This window comes from Mchenga conophoros, linkage group LG18 (genome assembly GCF_057382185.1).
Source record: "Mchenga conophoros isolate Kocher_MC1m ecotype Shallow Benthic linkage group LG18, M_conophoros_male_GT1.1, whole genome shotgun sequence".
Lineage (NCBI taxonomy): Eukaryota > Metazoa > Chordata > Actinopteri > Cichliformes > Cichlidae > Mchenga > Mchenga conophoros.
This window is the reverse complement of record NC_140543.1, coordinates 17,196,026-17,218,822: the sequence shown is the minus strand read 5'-3', so window position 1 is coordinate 17,218,822 and position 22,797 is coordinate 17,196,026. Positions and strand designations below refer to the sequence as shown.

The following is a 22,797-nucleotide window of genomic DNA, read 5'->3' as shown; positions in this document are numbered from 1 at the left end:
CACAAGAGCAGCGGCAAGAAATCTAACGAGGAGAAAAAAAAAATTGTAACTAACAGACAACATTTAGACATCATTGGTAAATAAATAAGATTGGAAAAGCAGAGTAATTAGAATGATTAGAAGACACATAATGTGATCGTGACCTTTATTTTTGTGCCAAACGTTACGGAGAAACACCACATTTTCAAAATGAACTGCACACACTATGAGTAATCAACCTATGCCTGAAGAAAAAAAAAAAAAGCTAACAAAAAAACAGGAATAGAACTCTTTTGGCTCTGAACAAATGATCTTAATATAAGAGCACATAATTGGTTATGACTTGGTATTTACCGGCTGCCATTTTTGTAGTCGAATCTCATCCACATTAAATGTAATCACAGCAGTCCCATTAACTTTGGTGCAAGGCGCGACCTGAGAGTCGAGGTTGTAGGTCCCCTGCTTTCAATACTTAATGTGCTCGCTAATTAGCAATTACATTTTCGATAATGGTATATAAACTGTTGCATGGCTGTAATTGGTCATGTGAATTTTAATGGATACCAGGCAAATAAAATGGGACTATGTTGTTATTGGTAATTATAAGCTGAGAAATTATTCCATTATTGCTTACTTGCACAGCTCTGCAATGAATTAATCTATTAAAAAAAAAAAAAAAGCCTTACAGAAAATAAATGTTACCTCTTCACACACAAAAACTACTAAATAGAATAACCAGCCCCGTTTTCAAACAAAATATTCGTCATTACACCAGAACAAAATGAAGACCTACAGCACTAATATATCTTATCTATTTAACAGACAGCAGTGGAGATTTGATCTACAGAGTTCCCAGTGTCAAGATACAGTACAGCAAGAGGGCGCTACAACAAATCAACTGCAACTTAATTCAACTGTATGCAGAATCATATGATAACAATACATATATAGATATATCACTTTAATATTGAATAGAATTAATATCAACAACATTCAACTCAGCTTTTGGAATACTAAATTTATGCATTCAAAGTAAGATGAAGGAACTTTCCAAATGCTGTGATGGTAAAGCGTGAAGAAAAACGGTGACCTGTCGGATCAGTGATGTGCCGTTTTGTTTTTAGGGTTTTCCCCCCCTTTTTTTTCTTCTTTGTTTTTTTTTTTTTTGTTGGTTTTTTTCTTTGTTTTTTGTTTTTTTCACTGTGGAATGTTTTTGTAGAAATATATCATCCTTTATGGGGGAAATTTACTGTGCTGGAAAACTCACAGAAGTCCTAATGTGATGGGGCGAGGGATGTTGGCACTTAAAAGTCATCACTATCAGGAAGGTTCTGCAAGCAAATTGTACTTAAAGAGGATTTACATTACATTAAGTCCAGTCCACAATACAAATGAAGCCCAAAAAAAGTCATCTTTTTATTTTTATTTTTTTTCCTTTTTTCTCTGTCTTGAGGACTGCAGATTAAGGTGCTTTGTTGTCCGTGATACAAAAGGCGTCAGATTTTGCATTGTCGTTGATTTTGTTTAAAAAAAGAAAAAAGAAAAAAAGAAAAGTACTATACAGAATTTGAGATTTGTGTCAAGGCCATCAATCTGGTTCACCATCTTGAAACCTTTTTTGTTGTCATTTGTAAAGAAACATTTCAAAGTTTGATCACTTGGGACATCACCTCCAGTGACCAATCACAAGGAGCAAAGTCAGGAACACCCATATACAATATATTCATGCATGTATTCATTATGGATGAACATCATGCCTTCACCAGTTCCCCTCGAAATTAGGTGAATATTTAAATCACCATCGTATCCATGTCACCCTTATTTTAAACCTCTGATGTGGTTTATTCAAATACTAAGAATTACATCATTATATTATAAGAATCCAGAACAGGGCAAAATAAAAAGAGAGAAGGAGGCCCGCGACAGCCAATCAGATCAGGTAGTAGTGAGGAAACAAGAATGTCAGCACCCTGTAGAAAAAGTTTCATTAAAAGGTGCCCTGTAGAAAAAATTATGAACCACTCTGGTCTTTCAGTGAACTCTTGTAATAGGAAGTTATAAAACACATTAACCTGAAATGAAATACCAAGAAGAGTAATGACACACGTGCCCCATTCGGGCTTATCGAACATCTTACTCTTTAACTCTCTTTAACAAAAAAAAAAAAAAAAGAAAAAGAAAAAAAAAAATGGGAGAAAGTGGCTTTATTTGCCTTTCAGTGTCTCCTCTCAGTATCATTAAATCATCACACACTGAAAGTAAGTTAAAGCTTCTAAAAAAGGTGCAATAAAAGTCTTCAACTTAGCATGATCGTATTTTAACAAATATAGTAAGAACTCTTTTTTAATACAATTTTTAATCTGCACATTTCTGCAGAAATTCTGACATTGCGATAAAATCTGAATCCCAAAATTGATTTTTGAAACTATTTTCATTTACTTTATATTTTTTTCCATTTATAAACCAAAAGAAAAACAAACAAACAAACATGTCAACGAAAAAAATTAACACTCAGGACAATCATAACATTATTATCCAATATTATCTGTGACGTCTCTTTCCGTTACAGTTTTGCCATCAAGATTAAGTGGAAATAATGCTACATTTGTACTGAAAAAAGATGAAGAAAAGCATTTCAGCATTTCGCTGCACCCATTAAGAAGGGATATCAAGTGAATAAGTCATTTCTCTCTGTAATACAGCAAATATGCCTTCAGTGACTCAGGCAGCGGTAAAGCCATTATTTGGTCTCTCAACACGTTCACTTGCTTGAGGATTTCAATGTCGCCAATGTCTCTGTCCTCCTCTTCCTCCACCTCTTTGTGCTCTTCCTCGGTGTGCTCCTCCTCTTCGCTCTCCACCATCCGCGGGATCAGCTGGTTGCCTACAAAAACGTAAGTGTTGATGCGTCGCCTGCGACAGCGCCTGCGTTTGCGCTTCTGGGGGACTCTCTGCGTCGTCCCCTTTCCCTGGCTGTCCTCGTTGGCCAGGTTTCGGAGAGTGCGGCGTATGTAGATCCGAGAGAGATCCTGAAGGCTGCGGACAGTCACTGGGGCTGAGGACAAAGAGAGATGACACGGTGCTTCAGGGCGGTGCGCCACACAAATAAGAATAATCCATACAGCCGCACCAGTCCTTCAACTAGGTCAGCATAAACGAGCGAGGACGTGAAAGAGAAAAGTGTCTCGGTATTTCAAGGAGAGGAATAACTGGGTCTAGGAAGCGGCCTCGGGGCGAGCTTCATATGTCAAAGCCAATATCGCTACAGGACTCGACACATCACGCGTTGAATTTAAAATATTGCCTGCTTTGCATTTCAAGATGAGTTAGAGATAATGAAACACAAAAACTGGGAGGGTTTTTTTTTGTTTGTTTGTTTGATGAGGCGTGGGAACTTACGCAGATGGACAGTGTCGGGCTTCTCTCCATCAGCTCTGCTCTGCTGGACCAAGGGGGCAAAGGACACCGCCAAGATGTTTTTGCTTTCCCACGTGCTCTGGCCAGTCCTGGTTATCTGGGTCAGCTGTATAAAGAGACAAAAACTGAACTTTACACTGAAAAACATCAAATGCTTCATATTTAGCAAGGAGTGGAATCAGGTGAATCAAAAGATGACTTTTACTCGAGTCGACATGTACACCTGTTACTGTGGGTGTAATAAATCCCAATCCAATAAGAGGCCTCTATCACACCACCATGGGGAAAAGTCATCCTTCTAACTGCTTCCATCCACACGCGCCAAGTCTTACACAACCACAGCATGCTTGTTAGGCTCATTTGAATTGAACAGACAAGCTAAAGGTAGCTTCATTTTGCATATACCTTCCAAATTTGGCTTATTCTTGTAAACTTAGCTGCAGGCTTAGACATCCCTGCCCCAAATCTCTTTCTCTAGCGGCTATAACCTGCAGGCGCTGAATAAAAATCAGAGGACCAAGGAGACGACTTCTGTCTGCGCTCCTCGTTCTTTCTCACCTTTACCCAGTGTATTCAAGCCAGAAACATCATTTAGTTTTATGACTTTTAGCATTTATTTCCAATGAGCTATTAATGGACTTACATTGTGGGTTAAACTTCATTGCCATACTTTTTTTTTTTTTTAAATAAACAGAAGAAAAAATTTAACATGAAAGTTTCCAAATACAATTAGCTTCCAGCAAAGACTCAAAAATGTCTGAGCATTGCATAAAATTGTTTGGCTATTTAAAAGCAACCGCTAATCTGGTGCATTTAAACTCCTGAAAAAAGACATTTAACACACAGAAAATTCAATTCTTAATTATTAATTAATTATTTTAATCAGATCTCTTTTGCAAAAGAAGAGTTAAGTAGAGAAAAGAAGCAGCAATATACAGCCTGCCACAATGCAAGCACTCCACTGCTGCTCTTACTAGAATCTGGCCGATACCAATATTTGTCAATTTAAAATCCGATGTATAAGCCTATACTTACTTTCTACCTTCTTGCAGACACATGACACACAAACAGATTTCGCTAACATATTTACTTGATTACGATCTGACGACTCTGCTAGGTTCAGCTGCTTGTTCCAAACAAGTACTGCCAACAGGAAAGTTGCGGCGTGCCCTCTAGTGGACAAACTATTCAATGTCAAAACTGGTTGAACAGTTTCTCCTGACACTTTTCCAAATTTTATGTATTGGCTACTGTAAGTGCTGTAGCAGCACATAGCTGACATCATCCGATAACATCGACCTGCTGATAAATCAGCCGGGTTCTAATGTGAAAGATAAAATTGAAACAGTAACATTTTGCATCTGAAAAGCTAAAAGCCTTAAAGTCTTTGTCCTTTTGCTTCATGACATATCAATATGAAAAGACAGAAGATTAATCCAAGAGATATAAATGATTACATGAGACATCAATCACCCATTATGTTGGCTCGGGTCATAACGAGTCTGCACTGTGACAGTTCTCAAAACACGTTTAAAGTCATTTGAAGTTGCTGACTCAGTGTGCACTGTTAGAACTTCGCAGGGGGAGGTGTGATGAGGCTTGGAGGGGGGCTGATAAAGAAGAGGCTGTGAAGTCCATCCATTCATAGCCATCTGTAAGGGGCACAGACATACTGCAAAGTCTCTGTGTGCTTAAGACAACCATCTTCTTTATGATAGCATAATAAATCCACAATTTTCCCAATGTCTGTATTTTTGCCATAACCGAGCAGTCTTTGGCTTTACTCTGACATTTTTCCAAGTCTAACAGTAATTCCCAAATGAACGCATGAAGATTTTTATGGTTTGCTTTGGACATCCATAAAATTCACTTCCTTGTGTCAATGTATAAAATGAGTGGGGGGTGGATGGATACAGATAATAAAGTTTCTCAATGCTGCTTCCGCACAGCATAATATCTGAACAGTGCTGAAGGGTGTCATTTTCAGAAAGCTCCACACCGCCTTTCCGGTTACTGAATGGGTGTTTCATATTTGTCCACTCTGGGGAGTAATTTCAAAAAGCTCCAGAGGAGATGGAGATGGGGGATGTCAGCTTGGTGCTGATGAAAGGCCACAACAGAGGAAAAAAGATGCATTTTGAAAATTATCCACATCAGTGTGAACATGGCCTGGGTAAATCTGGGGCTTTAGTGCTTTCAAGCTGTTAGATCAGAATTGTGTTAATTATTTTCTCTGCCATGATTAATAACTTTGCTGCTCCCCTCTCCCCTCCCTTTTTACTTTATTTAAAAAAAAAAAAAAAAAGTATAAAATCTGATTGATTTCCTTTAAGCATGTTTTCCCTCTATGGTCTGACTTCAGAGTGCCATCCTGTATAACTACTAACATAAAACATTCAACCCTTGGGTCACGATATCTTATCAAGTCCAAGCTTCGCTTTACTTCAGTTCCTTTTATGGCCCAAACGCACTGACCATGAATCCGTCACAATCTTTAAACTTCTTACTGGAAAAGGTTGCTGTCAACCGTTTCCCCACCAACATCCCGAAATATCCTCAGTGCCCTCTCACATGCCCTGCAGACTGTCCACACTCACCTGTCGTACTTTTTAAATAAAACATTTATTTATACAGCACTGTGTGTACTCTGTACACGGCTGCTTAAATCCAGGTGCAGCCGCGGCTCAATAATGCATGGGAAAGTTTCATAACTAAGCCTACTAGGTCAAAGCCATTTTCCCTTGTTTTCCCTTGTGCGTTAGCATTTTGAGCAGCAATCACAATGTGTTGATTTCGTATCAGTCCGGTGACTTGCAGCACTTACCTGATCCTCTATAGGCATCACCAGAATGCCTCCAATTTTGAGCAGTACTTTCATGTAATTTTCATGGTCCTTTTGCACTCCAGCGCCACAATAAATGCGATCGTACTGGTGGCTGTCTGTGGAGATTTCAAGGCAATTCCCCACCACAAAGACAGGTTCACAGAACTCAAACCTGTGAAAGAAATAATCAGACAGGTAAGGAATAAAATCATGTTTTTGGGGTTTTTTTGCAAAGCCCATCACATTTGTAGATTGTGGCAGAAATATACATGAGAGATTACTTATTTAAGACGGCAAACGGTCACTAGTGCCTCCTATTCAGTAACAGCTACTTCTTTTTCAAGAGGACACTTTATGTTTTGGGGGATACATTTATTAGCTTTTTTTTTTGGCAGGGCGTTAGATAAGAGGATTGACTCTCACTCTCATGTCTTTATGATAAATATGCAGCTGGAGCCAGCAGGTGGTTAGCACAGCTAACCCATTTATTGCACCGGTGTGACAATTAGTAACAGATTAATGCATTTAAAGGCTTATGAGATGCCACAACAGAGCAGAGCACTTTGTAAAAGTCACACACAGCATTCAAAAACTGTGAAAAGCCACAACTATTATAAGTAAATTATGTGCAATGAATAAAACTTGGGTTTTTTAAAATCTATTTTTCTGTAAGAAAAAAAAAGATCAAAGAAGTCTGCACTATAACGCCCCCACACACCAAAAACCAAAATAACTGCATGACTCTTTTAGTGCCTCAACTTACCATCTTTGAATAAGCATAAATGTATTCAATCTTCTTTGCAAGCAGCAGTCAATAAGACTAAATTGGCCAACTCTGATGTTTGACAGATAAATTGGTGCATCACAAACAGAAATTCCGTATTTCAGTAAGGCAGAAATCTACCAGGGATGAGCACTTGCATACTGAGAGGAACCAGTGCGGCACCTTGCCAAGGACAATGCTTTGCAGCAAAAGTTGAGCTTGGTTCAACTTTTTTTTTTTTGTGCCAAATGACTTGTTTTGCTGGAGTCCTTTTTTTTGGCACCCCGCTGCACTGACTCACTGGCTTCGTTTAAATGAATGAGAAGGCTGCTTTTTGGGTGCAGGGCTAACGTCAGCCTAAAAACTGCCTGAACACTTACTCGTCGTTTTACAGGCGGTCATGTGCATAGCGGTTTCCTGCCGAGAGCCGTTCACCAGGCAACCACCAGCGATTCAGGTGAATGTGTAGTCAGAAAGTGAGCTTAAAAAAACATAAGCATATACTCACTTATCAAAGCTGTCGCTATTCTTTATGAAGTCATCCAGTTTCTCTCTGGCATATTCAACGACATCTTTGTGGAGCTCAACTCCATGGTTTACACCAAATGGCCCTAAGGGGGAGGGGGGGGACAAAAATGTGGCATATTAATTCATGGCCTCTGTTAAGCAAAAAAAAAGCCCAATTCTTGCTGATTTCTGCTTCTCAAATCTGAACATATGCAAATATACACTGCTTATCTGACATTTATTAGGTTTTTAGTGCTATTTTTGGGGAACGTATTATAAACCAATTGATCGATGAAGACCATATTCAGTAGCATCAGTGATGTCATTTATTGAAGTTACTTAATCATTTCCTCTAAATTTGTCCATGTAGACTTTAGAGAACATCTAAACACCTCCCACAATAAGGGTAAGCCAAGATTACCTATGATGAGGCCAACCATTGTGCTCAGGTAGCCGGTTCCACTGCCCAGATTAAGGAAAGAAAGTCCCGGCTGCAGTTTCAGTGCCTCCATCACCTCGGAGTATATACACGGAGCAGACAGGTGTATGTTACCGTGCTTCCAGGCCAAATCTTTGTAGGCATTGTCCCGATAGCCGTCCAAATAGTAGTCACCGCGGTCTATGGCCCGAAAAGCCTGCTCGACTTTTTCTGTGCGGATATACTGAGCCTCCTTCAGGTTATCAATTAGGTCGTCATTGTCCTCTCCGGCGCTCACAGCTCCCCCCATGGTGAAAAGAGCAGAGGAACCCTAAGGGGCGAACTCGTATTCAGGATGACTGTTTCGTCCTCAGAGGTGCATGGAGATGAACGGCTGTGCTGCCGCTGTGGCTCCTCGTGTGTCAGTTCAGACAGAGTTCATGTCCAGGCAGCAAGTGACCTGAGAAACACAAAAAAGTGAGATGAACACACTATGACATTAACGCCTGTGAGGGAGCAGTGTCTGGTTAAATCTACAAGTGAAGTGCAGATTTAAAGTGCTGATAAAAACAGTTTTATTAATCCACAACTGGGATTGTCTTATGATGAAAAATTGATGAGTGAGAGAAAGGGACTAAAAGAATGAAACATGTATTTTACTACCATTTTTTTAAGTATCCCTTCAGGATGAAACAGATTTACAAAGTATTAAATCTGCAGTGCCTTTGTGAAAGAATGGCCATCAAGCTGTAATGATGAAACAAATCCAGTAGTACAGTGACAAGCAGGCTTCCCCTCTACTGGTGGTTTATGCTTTATCTAATGTATGTAGACCCTTTTCCCCAACACATATCAGGCATGTCACAGCACAAATACAGTTAGTGACCCTAAATTAAATTTTGTTACAGAGGCTGTGGAATAACACATGGCTCGCTGTTGCCAAAAGACAAATGCCAACAGTTCATCATTTAAGGTTTTAAATGCTATTTATAAACTGTTAGAGCCCTGCAAAAATGTGCTGGACAGAAAGAATTGCCAGTAAATCAATAGTAAAAATAATCACCAATATTTTCAGAATCACATTGGATCCTTTGACTTTCAGATATTTTCACAATAAAAACCTGCTGCGAGGCATTTGCAGCTGAGACTCTGTGCCCCCAATGTCATGTCATATTCTACTGTGCAGTCTGTTATGTCCACAGGGCAGATGTGGAGTGATGTAACAGAAAGCTGACATTAGAGGAGGGCAAGATGGACACAAGCTTCCATCACAGCACATATGAAAGTTCCTAGAAACAGCATTAAAACAGCCGTATTTCATACGGGTCCACATTTCCGATGCACGCTATTTTCTGCAAGTACCGCTGCTTCGCCTCTGGACGCAATCGGTCTCTATACAGTCCATTCTCTTTTGAGCTGCTTTTAAGCATCGTGTAATCGTCGTTCCAACACAGTGTGTTTGTTTTGATTCGTAGACCCCGAAAATGGTGCCGCGCTCCCACAATACATTGCGGCGTGACGTCAACTCCAAAGCCCTATGAGAAAACACAACAGTTTGAGGTTTTTTTCCTTCCCAAGCCAAAAATAATATCCAAATCTTGTGCAAGACTTCCTGATCCTCAGCACTGGCTATACAAGCCTGCACGCTGAGAAATCTCAAAGAAAAAAAACCAAACACAACTTCCCTAATGCAACCATTCCAGCAAAATCTGCAATGTGAGAGTTATCAGTTTGTACATCACCAAAATGTCAAAGCCCAAAGACTAGCCTGATGCTAATTAAATTACAGGTTTGTTTATGATAGATTATGATAAGAGATATCTACAAAGGCTTCCAGCTTCTTCCCACAGTTCAGAGACATGCAGTTAGTAGTTAGGTTAGTTGGAGAATCTAAATTGCCCATAAGTGTGAATGTGAGTGCAAATGGTTGTCTGTCTCTTTGTGTTAGCCCTGCATCAGGTTGGCGATCTGTCGAGGGTGTACCCCATCTCTCACCCTATGGTAGCTGGGATAGGCTCCAGCCCCCGGTGACCCTAACAAGGATAAACAAACAAGAATGGATGGATATCTACAAAGACAGACATTGTAAACATAGCCATTTAGAGCTCAACCAATATAGAATTTTAAACGTGTGTGGAGTTATTCATTCACTTGTTCTCCCTGACTTTGCTTGGATCAAGAGGTTGTGCATGCGCCCTCTACACAGCATCAAATCCTGTCATATCTTTACTTAAACTTACTTAAATTTCTATGTAGATAAATCATAAACAAATAGCCAATATCGACTGATAATATCGGCCTATCAGTCGGGCTATAAAAATATTTTAGTTGTAAGCAAGAATGTGCACATAATACAGTTATGTTGCCTATGATCCACTTTTATTTTCAGTTATATTATGGAGGGATTTTTTGTCTTCTAAATCTTTTGTACAGGTGCATCTTTGCCCTGCCCTAAAATGCATCACCCAGTCACCATTGAGCAGGTTACAATCAGCATTAGCCAAGACGACTGAGATTCTATGCCCACGAAAAAGGTAAAAGTCAAATAATTAAGCAAAACAAAAGTGTTTCAAGAAGTTTGTGAAGACACAACAGGACCAGCATATCAAACACAAAGAGTCAATAGTTTTAAATATTTGTATCTCAAGTTTGAATCAAATTAAGTGGGAGTGTTTTCCCTTTAGAAAGAAAGACAAAAAAAAAAAAAAAAAAACAGCTCTAATTTTAATTTCTTTAAATATTTTATTACTGTTGATTGACCAGATACTTAAGCTGCTTCTGGCCACTTAACACAATTACACAAATAAAACTGCTGTTTATTTGAACTTCTTACAACTAAGCTCAGACTAAAGATGAGGTGTCAAAAAAAGGAATAAGGAAGGAAAGATGTCAAACAGCTGTGAAACCTGCCATTTAAGGCTGAGCTTCAGCTGAAATATGAACTGCTGTTTTGGTGCTTACATTACAAATAATGACCTGATGGATTTCCTATGTAATACAGCACAGTAGCTGTAAAGAGAAAACTCCTGACATGTGCCAGTTTCTCATCATTTTATAAATGCTTTGATGACAAAAAATATCAAACCCTTCACACCCTGTGATGCAGCCGACGGAGACAGGTTCTGAATTCCTTCTCTGCCTCCTCAGCATCTCCACATCTGACTCAGCTAATAAAGATTAAATTCAGAGGTGACTTTGTAGTGGGAGGCCTAGTAAGGTAATTTTCCATTGGCAAAAAAGGAACCATTGATTCGCTCACCATCACTTGATGCACAGCGGTGTATTTTTTTTTTTTTTAATCCTCCTTTTCACTCTGTAAGCATTGAAAGAAAATCCAGAAAAATGGGTCAGTGGAGGTATTCAAGAAAAGTGCTTTTGGGCACTGCTGTACACTCAAACCTCTGATTATTAACAAAGTCCTTTAAAGACAAATCAAGAAAGACCAGCCAGGCAATAAGCTTATTTTAAGCAAAGAAAAATACCTCTTTGTAACAAGTATTCACTGGTAAACACACACATGACGTCCCGAGTTGGGCCCCCCACAAACTGAAAGTGCGTCAGCGTATCAGGTCATGAGTGTCTGCTTGACCCGGTTATAAACACCTCACTGAACGTGTAACAGATCCTCCAGCAACACAGGATCAGCTCTGGAGCTGCAACCAAATACGACAGGCCTGTTTAGGCAGTGCACCAGCACAAGCACTCGACCGATCAGCAGACAATGTGAGGTAAACTGATAATCCCGATGGTTAATAGCATTTAGTGTGTAAACTCAGACAATTTACAGCCTTGTTGGCAAAAAACAAGAAACTAAATGCCTATGTGCCTGTGGCTTAATACCGCGGCACTTTTCCAACAGAATTTGTATTTGCAGAAAACTAATCGGTAAATCTTGTAAGAAAGGTACAGAAACTAGTCTCAATTGTGCTATAAAGAGCAGGCCGGAGTCATTCTGATGCTGTAAAGCTAGGATTCAAGCAATGAAAATAAATACAAGGTTCAATAGGAGGACTTAAAGCTGTTCACCTATAAAGTCTACTTTTATGATACCTATAATGTTAAGGCTCGCTGACACTCATAGTGAAGTTAATTCTATTACCCGTTTACTGAATTTCTACCAGCTCCTAAAGTTGGACATAAAAGATAAGATAAGATAGAACTTTATTAATCCCTCGGGTGGGTTCCTCTGGGAAATTCGACAACAATGCAGTCCAACTTCAAGGTCACTATGTAACTACATAATTATTTACCTTGTAAAGCTGGACTTTAAACCTGCATAAGAAGCTGTATTCGAGTACTTCATTTGTACTGGTGACAGATGAGGACATTCATGATTCAACTTTTGTTTTAATTTAAGTTTCTTGAGGCAAATTTATGATAGTTGTGTCTCAATTTTACTGCAGCAGAAAAAGTTAGGATCAAACGTCTACTGCCCCGTTTTGTGTGTTTATGTAATAATTAATGTAAGTAATTATTAGTACAATGTTGATGTCTGTTTTGCTCTGCAGAGAGAGATTTTTGGAATTCAACCAAAGGCAGAGGCTGGACTTGCATGCAGCCCTCCACAAAGCTAACAGCACGTTGCCCAACAGTAATGATGCTGTGCATAGGTTGAATGCTGATTAGTTTACAAAGTTGGCTTGAACAGGAGGGAAAAAAAGCAACAGTGGAAGTGCAAGGAAGAAGAAAAAAAAAAACCCACATTAAACTGGCTACAGTGAACAGTTTACAGTCTTTCCACTGAGTTTCACTTCACTATAGGATGACTACCATCTTCCCTGTGGCATGAGCTGATCTCTTACGTTACTGGTCGTTCAACATACTTGACTCCAGGTCAGACATAACTACAGCATGTAAATGGAGGTTTGCTTCGTAGCATCTGCACAAAGTCCTCCTGGAAGCAAGATGCACTTAATTTCAGTGGTCTCCAATACAGAACTACACGTATAAAATCAGTCAATTTTTCCCCAAAATAAAAAGGCAATAAAAATCTTTTTCCCCCGCTGGGAAATTGCACTTCTACCACCATCATTGTCATGTCTCCCCTAGATTTAATGCCAGGATTGTTTAATTTGCCACATCTCTCTTATGATATTTCTGACCTGCAGACCACCAATGCACTCCAATGTCAGGACCTTTCCATTTTAAAGAGTGCACCCAATAAGATTCAACCTAATTGTGTCATATCCATGTCTGTATCTGCTTAGTTCATGTGAAGTTTACCTAACGATACAGTAAATACATTTCATTGCAAGATCTGCACAAGTCCCATGAGAAGCTGCAATGATGGTGAGAGAATTTTCATTTAGGATTACTTTTGATTTGAGCCTGTTCGTGTTGTACTGAAAAGGCCAGATCTAAGCATTTCTACACTAAATGGTGCAAATGGTAATCGCTCTTTAAGATTTAATCTTTTATTTGCATGACAAACTAAGATCCTGGAGTCCAGTGTGCTGCTCACCATGACGACCTGCTGACCAATGTACAACCCGCGCACATGCAGGTCATGGAGAAGCTTTTCCTATGGCTCCACCATCAGGCTAGTGGTGGTAGCAATCAAATAAAAAGTGTTTTTGTTACGTGTCTAAATTTCACCACGGGATTCTGTGTTAATTAGCCACAAACAGCGAGAGGACATGACAGTAAAGGTGTGTGTTGTACCAGACTAACAACAGGGGCCGACTCTTCGTTCGTGCGAACCCGCTCAGATTTATTAATATATATTTTTTAAAATCCACCAGCTATTTTTACTTGAATCCTCTAATTTTTGCCCCTGCCGTCTTTGTGTACTTATGATTAGGAGTCACACAGTTCCACGACAAGAGTGAATTTCTGGGTCAAAATCAAAGCAATGTTTTTACTCAAGTAGGAATTACTTTATCTCAGTTTGGTGCTAGATGAAAAAAAGAAGTTAAAATGAAGTTATTTGTATGTTGCCTTTGAAATCCATTAAACAGTTTCCTAAACAACACATTTAAAATAGCAGTTTGAGAGCAAAAAAAATACAAGATATTCAAGGATATTTTCTGGAAATCTATAGATTTTTACTCAAACATAAGAATGTAATCAATAGATAACTATGACTGCAACTTGCTGTTGTCGAACTATCAGCATTTACCATTGTTGGTTTGGAATACACCTGGTTTTGTAACTGCTCCTATTATACTCTGAAATGATGTTTTTCTACTTTTGTTTCAAGATATTTCTTTTTTAATTTTTTTCCAGGTCAGTGGAGCTTAAACCTTAATTGCAATAACATCAACAGGCAGCTTTACCACTGGTCAGGACCCCGAACACAGACTTTTTGATGGTCCATCAGCCTGGAACACAGTACTGCTGTCTGTTTTTATGACTGTATCAACAACTATATTGAACACAACGGCACAGGAAAATTGGATGATGTCACTACAGAAACTAATACAGTCCACATGGTTTTTACTGCCCTATGCATCGCCAAGAAAACGGTCCTCATGAACTGGAAAAATAAAAAATAATCTTAAATTCTAGCCAATATAGAAACCATCTAATAGATCACATTAGTCTCGATATAGCCTCTGCCACCACATTAGATCAATCCCTCTGGGCTCCTTTGATCGGCTCCATCACCTAGCGGGGGTAGGGGGTCGTGGTTTGGTCCCGCCTTAGCTATTGTGGTTGATGTGGAGTTGGGACGGGCTTAGGGCGCCTGGAGGACCCCTAGAGACGTTATCCCTGGAGGGCTTAACCCGGGGGTTGTGTTCCTGTGTGGATCCGGGGCAGGCGTGGGGGTTTGGGGTTCGGGGGTGCTTCGCCTCCGTGCTGGGGCTCTGGCTGGGCCTTGGGGGCTTCGGTCCTCGTCGGTGTGGCACCGAGGTTGTGGGCGGGTGGGTGCACAGGGGCTCAGCCCTGGCACAGGGGGCCTCTTGTGCATCGGCTTAACTGGGGGGCTCTTCAACTGGCAGGGAGGTTGTTCCATCCTTGCAGGAGTCCACTCTGCAGGTGGGGGAGAGACATAGGAGAGGTGGAGAATAAACTTAACCTGGATGTCTGTTGTCTTGTGTAGTCTGGGAGATGATTGAATGTTGGGGTGGGTACAGTTTCCTCTGCGGTGGGGTAGGGTGGGCTGCCCCAGGTCCTGTGGGGCTTGGCAGTGCTGCTGCCGTAGGCCCCGGTCTGGATGGGCCTGGGCTCCCTTGCCTTGGTGGGTACCAGAGGACGGGGGTGCCTACTGGGGTCAGAGGGGGAGCTGGCCCTAGGGAGGGGCATCCTCCCCTCCCTTCTTTTCCTCCCCATCCCCGGCTACCTCCCTCTTCCCGCTCCACCACACCCACCCACACAGGTAGGGCCTTGGGGTGCGGGTGTGTCACCAGGGTGCAGGGGAGACATCCCCCCCCTGTCCCCTTCTGGCCACCTGGGGCCCGTTCTTCGTACGTCGCTCACTACATCCAAGATCAAATGACACATCCAAGACCAAACCATCGCGCTAACCGTGAGCTCGCTAATCCGGTTCCCCGAACACACCTGCTGTTGACGATTAGTACAGCTGGACGCAGTAATGTGACATCACTGGGTGTCGTAAAAGGGGCTACGCATCGATAGTGGAAACATTGATCGGCAACCCTCTGATTGGTCGGCGAAAATGTCGGTATTTTTCGGCAGCAGAGCAAGAACTCTTGAGTGAGGGATTTCAGGAGTTTCAGAGTTTAATCAGAACGCAAGGGAACACTGCAAAGGCTGCAAAAGCAAGGAGAGAGGGCTCGTAAGTAATTTAATAATAATAATAATAATAATAATAATAATAATAATGGATTGGATTGATATAGTGCTTTTCAAGGCACCCAAAGCGCTTTACAATGCCACTATTCAGTCACTCTCACATTCACACACTGGTGGAGGCAAGCTACAGTTGTAGCCACAGCTGCCCTGGGGCAGACTGACAGAAGCGAGGCTGCCATATCGCGCCATCGGCCCCTCTGGCCAACACCAGTAGGCGGTAGGGTAGATTTATTATATTACACTATATTATCCAATATTATATTACATTATAATATGTTATATTATATCCCCTTTCACATTAGAGCCACAACAGGACCCACTAGAACATGGGAACAGGTAAAAGTGAAATATAAGAATATTCTACAGAATGGTAATATTTATCACTTCTATTGCTTTTCGTCTCTTGGAAAGAGACCCTGGAATAATCTGTTTGTTTATAACAGCAACCAAGAAAAGGGCAGAGCAAAAAAAAGACAGGTGGTGGTCCTGCACCCCCTCGTCAACAAGTTGGTTAAGTAAATAATATCCTCACGGGAAAATCGATATCTCTCTATGAGCACACTGTCGCGCTGAGCTAAAGGATCCTGTCTGTCCCGCAATATACGCTGAATTCTGAAAACTCTCCTTATCAATCTTGCACCTTCCGCAATGGGTGGCTCGCGTATACGGACAGGACATGGCTGCGACAGGCTTCCCAAATCCACCTTCGCTTTTATAGCCGTGGTCTCTCATCTTGATTACACAAAGTAATTTGCAATTGCTACTCTGAAATATGAATTACATCTGTAATAATCACATACATGTAATAGAATGTTAATAGTACATTTCCCTTTTTTAGGAAATGACCTGTATGTATCTGTGTGAAATTAATAAATGGATCAGGTGCTGCATTGTCTTTAGTTACATTGATGTTATTTGGGTTCTCGGGAGGGGCCGTGCTAACCCCTGCTGCTCTCTGGCAGCAGCACCATGCTCTCCCTTGTTTTAAATGCACTTTAGAGCAACACGCAGCAACACTACACATGAGCGGGAGGAGGGAGGTATGGGGTCTTCACACACCCCCGTTCTCTACTAGCCATCGGGGCGGGGGGGGGCTGGGAGGAGATGTTGGCTGTCCGATTGGCCTCCCTGCTGCTGCAGAGCCTGGGACGGTCTGCTTGCCTCCACCCCGGGGGGAAGGGTAACATCTCTTGGGTCTGGGTGCTGTTTCCCCCCCTCTGGGGGCGAGGGTACCTGGACTCGGGATATAGAGTATGTTTGGGGAGTGTGATTGTGTGTACGTGTCCATTTATGTCAATCCTTACGTTGGGTGAGTGCTGAGTGTTTGTATATGTGTGCACGAGGGTGGGAATGCATGTTTGTGTCTGTGTGTGCCTGTTTGTCTGTGTCTATATGTCAGGTCGGGTCTTAGACTCCACCTCTCTGGGAACTCCCAGGACCTCCAAAGTGTGGAGGGCTATCTCCCCTCACCACACTCCCTGCCGTTGACTGATGCCCTCAGGGGTCGGTGCATTGGTGGCCGAGCAACAGGCGCCAGGCCTCTTCCGGGGCGCGGGGGGCCCTCGGGCCTCCGGCTCGGTTCACTCTGGCACAGCTGGTGGCCGCCATAGCCGGCGGGCACGCCACTGCAGCCCCCTCTAGCTTCTGCTCGGTGGCTACTGGGTGACCCCTCGTCTGGGGATCCTCAGCCCTTCCCATGAGGGTGGCACGGATGCCCCTCCGGTGGTCCTCCTTGGGCTCTCGCACTCTGGGGCCTCTGGATGTCTGGGGCCTCTGGATGTCTGGGGCCTGGATCTCCTCCATACCTGCTTCATGCCCTGGGGGACATGGCTATGATTCTCTACATCCTCTTGCAGACCATTACATGTGGAAACCATTTGAATACAAGCGCGCTGATCCACACGGATGTTCACTGTTCGTAGACTTAAATTACACCTTTCTTGGCTGCTACTTCAAAGCACATTGTGCGCTGTCTGTCCTGCATGCTGCACAACAACATTGAATATTTAGTATTTACTGCTGTTTGCACTTAGCTAGATTAATGCGATGGTGTTGTGTTTAGTATGTTGCTTTGGTTTTTTTTGCTTGTTTTCTATTCTTTCTCTCTCAACAGGTGATCCAGGAGATTTTTTTCCCTTTTTCCACTGTCCCTCTCCCCTTCTGTTTTTCTTTTCCTTCCTCTTTCTTTCTCCCTTTCCTATCCCTCACTCATGTCTGTAACAATTGAAAATAAAATAAAATAAATAATAAAAACAAAGGTCGATCAAATGGACCAATACGGCAAGGCCATGATGATCCATTTGGCAAAATAAATCCATTGGGTATCCTTGTTGGTCTTCAGACAACAATTCTGATGGCTAAAGAACCAAATGGGACAGGCAACAAAAAAAAAAAAGGGATCACAACGGCATTTATGAATTTCAGTGTAAGCGTGCATGGTGGTGCATCTCACAGTCACACTAAATGCGTGGATAGTTATGGGTCATGTCTGCAGACCTAATTTTTAGTATCCAGAAACATAAGAACTCCCTGCTTCTGGCATCCAGCTATTGTCTACTCATCGTTCTTGTCTGCTTTGGCTCTGTGTTAGTCCTGTGGACTATTGTGCACCTGTCATATAGCTACATTTGTGGACAGATTTTTAAATACACTCACCATGAGTGTCATGGCAATGTTGGGCTTCCAATGATTTCTTTGAACTGTTGAGTATACATGCATACAGGCTCAAAGTTATAAATACACCCTTGTAAATATTTGAGTAGTTTAATGTCTCTTACCGAGTTGCACCTCGACCTTGGTAGCCATCAACAAGCTTCAGGCATAACTCTGGCTGAATATTTGACCACTCATCTTGGCAGAATTGGTGGAGTCCATTAAAATCGATTGGTTTTCTGGTGCGCACCCAGCTTTTAAGCATAGTGAACACATTTTTAATAAGGTTGAGGTTAGGGCTTTAGGAAAACTATTCCAGAATATTAATGTTAGCCTGCTTTATTGATTTCATTTTACTGAAGACCAGTTCTGATGTGTGTTTGGGATCATTGTCCTGTTGGAACATCTAACTGTGTCCAACTCATTTTCCACCGCGGGCCACATCATGCCCACTTTGATCTTAAGCAGGTAGCTCATTGCTCAGACTGTCCAGTTTTCTTTTGTGGTTTTTTTTAACTAGTCGTTATAAAAGATTTCTATAGCAATGGTAGATTGGTCCGAAATAAGAAAGCGAATAATGCAGCAAATAGATTTTTTAAATGGGAAACTACAGGTCTCAAAGTACACAGAGAGAAAGCAGTGCAGGAAGTACGATTTTATCGTGGTGAAAGCAAAAGTAACAGAAAAATCACTATAGTCAGTGGGTTTTTTTTTTTTGTTTGTTTGTTGTTTGTTTTTAAACGTGAAGCGTAGTTTCGGTCTTCTTTTGCTGCTAGTTCAGTGAATTTTAGTCAGAGTGGTTTTGTGGGCTTTGAGATCCTGATGTTTCAGTGGATACCACCCATGTCTATATTCAAGTAACAGATCTGGCGGTACATCGAGTTAAACCAGAGTTCTCCCTCTCGCCTCTGGTACCAGGGGCATTGGAGTGGAACAGGTTTATTGTTTAATTACTTTGTGTAGCATTAATGGCCATTAGGGAGGTTTTCATTAGTAGGAAAAGGTGTAAAACTTATGAAAATACAGTTAAAAGACCAAAGTTTATGCTTGTGCTTGTTGTGGTAAGCAGCACATCAAACAAGTTAAGAATTATAAATGGCTTCAAGCGCAAATGCAGATACTGAGCGATGGCCTGCTGGTACAGTTAAGGTGAAGTTCAAACTTTTGTAGTCCTTCATTATTCCATCTACCTTGTGCAATGTACAAGTACCACTGGCAGCAAGACAACCGCAGAACATGATGTTACCACCACCGTGCTTGACAGTTGCTACAGTGTTCTTAGGTTTGAAAGCGTCACTTTTACTTCTCCAAACATGCCTCTTGTCGTGGTGATCAAATACTTGAATCTTTGTTTTATCTGACCATAAAACTTTTCTCCAAGCATTTGCCTTGTCGATGTGGGCAGCTGCAAATTTCAGTCAAGCTTGAAGGTGTTGATTTTAGAGTAGGGGCTTCTTTCTTGGTCTGCACCCTCTCCGTCCATTGATGATGTAAAACTCATTTCACTGTGGACAGTGACACTCGGGTTTGAGCAGTTTCCAGTTTGTGACAGGCTGCATCCTTGGTGGTTCCTGGGTTGTTCCTGAAAACCCTAACCTATTTCCTCTCATCGCAGCAACACTGGTACATTTTCATCCTTGGTGCAGGTGTGAACTCAGTAATCGCACTTCGTTGCGGACCAAAACAACTATATCGAGGGTATGTTATAGTGTATTTATATTTAAGCTGTGTGTATACTTCTGACCTTATGGATAAGAGAAAATTAAAAACAAATGTAAACCAATTTGTGTTTTTTTTTTTAAGTTGTTACATGTGCGCTGTGCAATCGCTCCATCCTGGAAAAAGAACAGTTGAAAGAAATCACTAAAAGCCCCAAATTATTTTTAACAGTCGCACCTGTATGCAAACTTCTGACCACAACTTTAAAATAAGACAGGGGCGTAATTTCCAGGGGGGTTATGACCCCCCCTCCCCCCAATAATCAGACCCAACCAATATAACCCCCTCCCAATAAAATTATGAATTATCTTGCAATTATTTTGCTGGTAATAACTGAAATGAGTGAAGAAAATCAACAGACTATTTATGCATGTTTAATCATCTGGGAATTTACCCAGATTTATTTATTTATTTAGACAGAGATCTTGACCCCCCAATGTTCAGCACAAAGTTACGCCGATGAAATAAGATGAGGTTTATGGCAAGGGCTTAGCCTAAAGGTTTCCATTTTCTGGTCCCTTGCTCATATAAGTATTAAGTTAATAATCATGAGGTTATTTGATAAGATAGTTGCAGTCATACTCATCAGAATTCAGAAAAAATACTTTAGTTTTTAAGTTGTGGTGCTTGTATATCTATATAGGTATCACAACCTACATATATTTGGTTTTTTTAGCCTGTTGAATGGACTAAGATATGATCAGTGACACCTCCCCAGCGAGGTGCTGTTTATGGGAGGAATGCAGTCCCCAGGTTTGCGCCGTTTTCTGGTCTCTCGGTTTTTACATGCAATGGTGTACACAGATGTTCCCCAAATTACCACAACTGACACCTGGTGAAGCCAATCCGCGCGCAACCTGGTCACGTGTTCGCGGTTGCCACACAGACCGCAGCTCGTCAGCCAATCAGCGGCCAGTCAGACTTTCTTCGCACTGCGTGTGACGATGGGGCAAAACAACAACAACGGCGTTTTCATGAAACCCTGTCAAGCGTTATTAATCACGGCTCACCCTCAATCAAAGCCGTCCGCACCTGTGAGAAACATACGCCAAGCACTTATTAAAGCAGCTGTCAAACAGCGAGAGGCTGTGGTGTGTTTGAGGCTTTCATGCAGCTTTTGTTCCCACTTGTCGACCAAAACGCAGTTGCTGGCCAGCTCTCTGCAGTGCGATTAACCCCAGTCTTTAACAGCAACTAGCTAAACCGGTTTGGTAAGGAGAGGATAAATTATCAGACTCGTGTAGCATAACAGAAATATTCTCACAGGAAAAAAAACGATCATAAATCAGAGATCTTTCGGAGTATAATTTCGCCCGAGAAAGCTCGCACTTCTGTTAGAAAAGTCACCCCAGGCCCACTCACAGCTTTAGCGTGTGCGCTCCTCAACATAGAAATAAAGCAGAATACGAATTTAGATGTGAAATTATGTGTTCCAGGTAGAACCTGAGGGTTTGAGTTATCATTCAGTGCAACACAACGCTATGCGAGTTGCAGTTAAAGCGGGCTAACGTTAGCTTTTTGTGGGCCTGAGTGCGCCATCACTAAAAACAGACAAAGCAGGTTAGGTAAGCTCGCCTCTTTATCCTGCCGTTACACAGTTAGCAAACACACAGCGCAGCTACTTAACAGTGTCACACCACGAAAAGCTAATACAGCTGCCAACGACAACACAAAGCGTGTAACTCTTACACAAACAGCCGCTGGCTAAATAACGAAATCCAAATAAGAAATACTCACAATGCCGTGTCGCATTTACTCATTCCTCGTAAAGTGCTGTTCAGTGCGACGGTCAGTGACAGCTACTTTCACACACCAGCAGCTTCTTCAATTGGTTAAGTACTAGTTTACTGCGCTAACTAACCAGCTGGTTGGTTGGAGAGATAAAGTAGCAACAGCAAGCAGTTGTGTCGAAGTGGAAGAAGAAAGAAACAGCTGAGAAGAGGATGTAAACACAGGTCACGTGGTTTTAAAACGTCGTTAGAAGGAAGCACTGTTGCTCTCGCTGCTATCTATGCTATCTGTTTATCTTTGCAAAACCAACTGGGATTTTGTTTTATTAGTGTTTGTGTGCGCGTTTAAATTATGTTTGTTTACCTTTATTTCACCAGGACGTTGCGCTCAAATCAAAGTTCTTCTAGAAGAGAGACGTATTCGAGGTATAGTAGCAGCACAAATTTAGTATATTATAAATGCAACAAAATACAACTTATGCAAGATACACAACATCAAATCTCCTAGTGCATCTCACAAATGTAGAATGTCGTGAAAAAAGTTGTTTTGCTTCACATTTTTATTTTAAAAAAAAAGTCTATATTTAATACATATAAAGCAGAGTATTTTAAAGTTTTTGCTGTTTTAATTTTAAATATTATGGCTGGTGAAACTCAGAAATTCAGTATCTCAGATTTTTAGAATATTTCATCATGGTTTTGAGCAAAAAGTAGTGTGCAAAGGTTTTGAGTCACTTTTCACCTTTCTTTGTATTTTACTTCCAAAAGGCTGATTTTAAATAACAGTTCTTTGGGTTTTCTAGAGGTCTTCCAAACTTTAAACAAGCATAATTTTAAGAAGAATATTTTTTGTTTTTTGTTTCTTTGTTGAGTCGCTTGACCCTGACCTATGAACCAAGCATTAAAAAGTACCTTACCAAAGGGAAGAACCGGTGTTGTTTACACATAACAGATGACTTAGCAAATAAACAATTTTAAATGGCATTTTTAGGCATTTTGTTGCTAGCAGCTTGTCACAAAAATCGTTTGTTCA

At 41.2% G+C, this 22,797-nt stretch overlaps 1 protein-coding gene across 2 annotated transcripts; it reads right to left on the bottom strand.

Moving 5' to 3' along the window:
- Positions 1–131: 131 nt before the first annotated feature.
- pcmtd1 (protein-L-isoaspartate (D-aspartate) O-methyltransferase domain containing 1) lies at positions 132–22,014 on the bottom strand. Of its 2 annotated transcripts, none has more exons than XM_085256052.1 (6): positions 21,772–22,014; positions 7,912–8,368; positions 7,492–7,594; positions 6,221–6,392; positions 3,379–3,502; positions 132–3,034 (listed from the first exon to the last, which is right to left on the bottom strand). In XM_085256052.1, the coding sequence occupies exons 2-6, from the start codon at positions 8,216–8,218 to the stop codon at positions 2,661–2,663; spliced, it is 1,080 nt and encodes a 359-aa protein (XP_085112178.1). In that variant the 5' UTR covers positions 8,219–8,368; positions 21,772–22,014; the 3' UTR covers positions 132–2,660. The 2 variants fall into 2 exon arrangements, with proteins under 2 accessions (XP_085112178.1, XP_085112179.1); XM_085256053.1 differs by lacking the exon at positions 21,772–22,014 and adding an exon at positions 14,515–14,654.
- Positions 22,015–22,797: the final 783 nt, after the last annotated feature.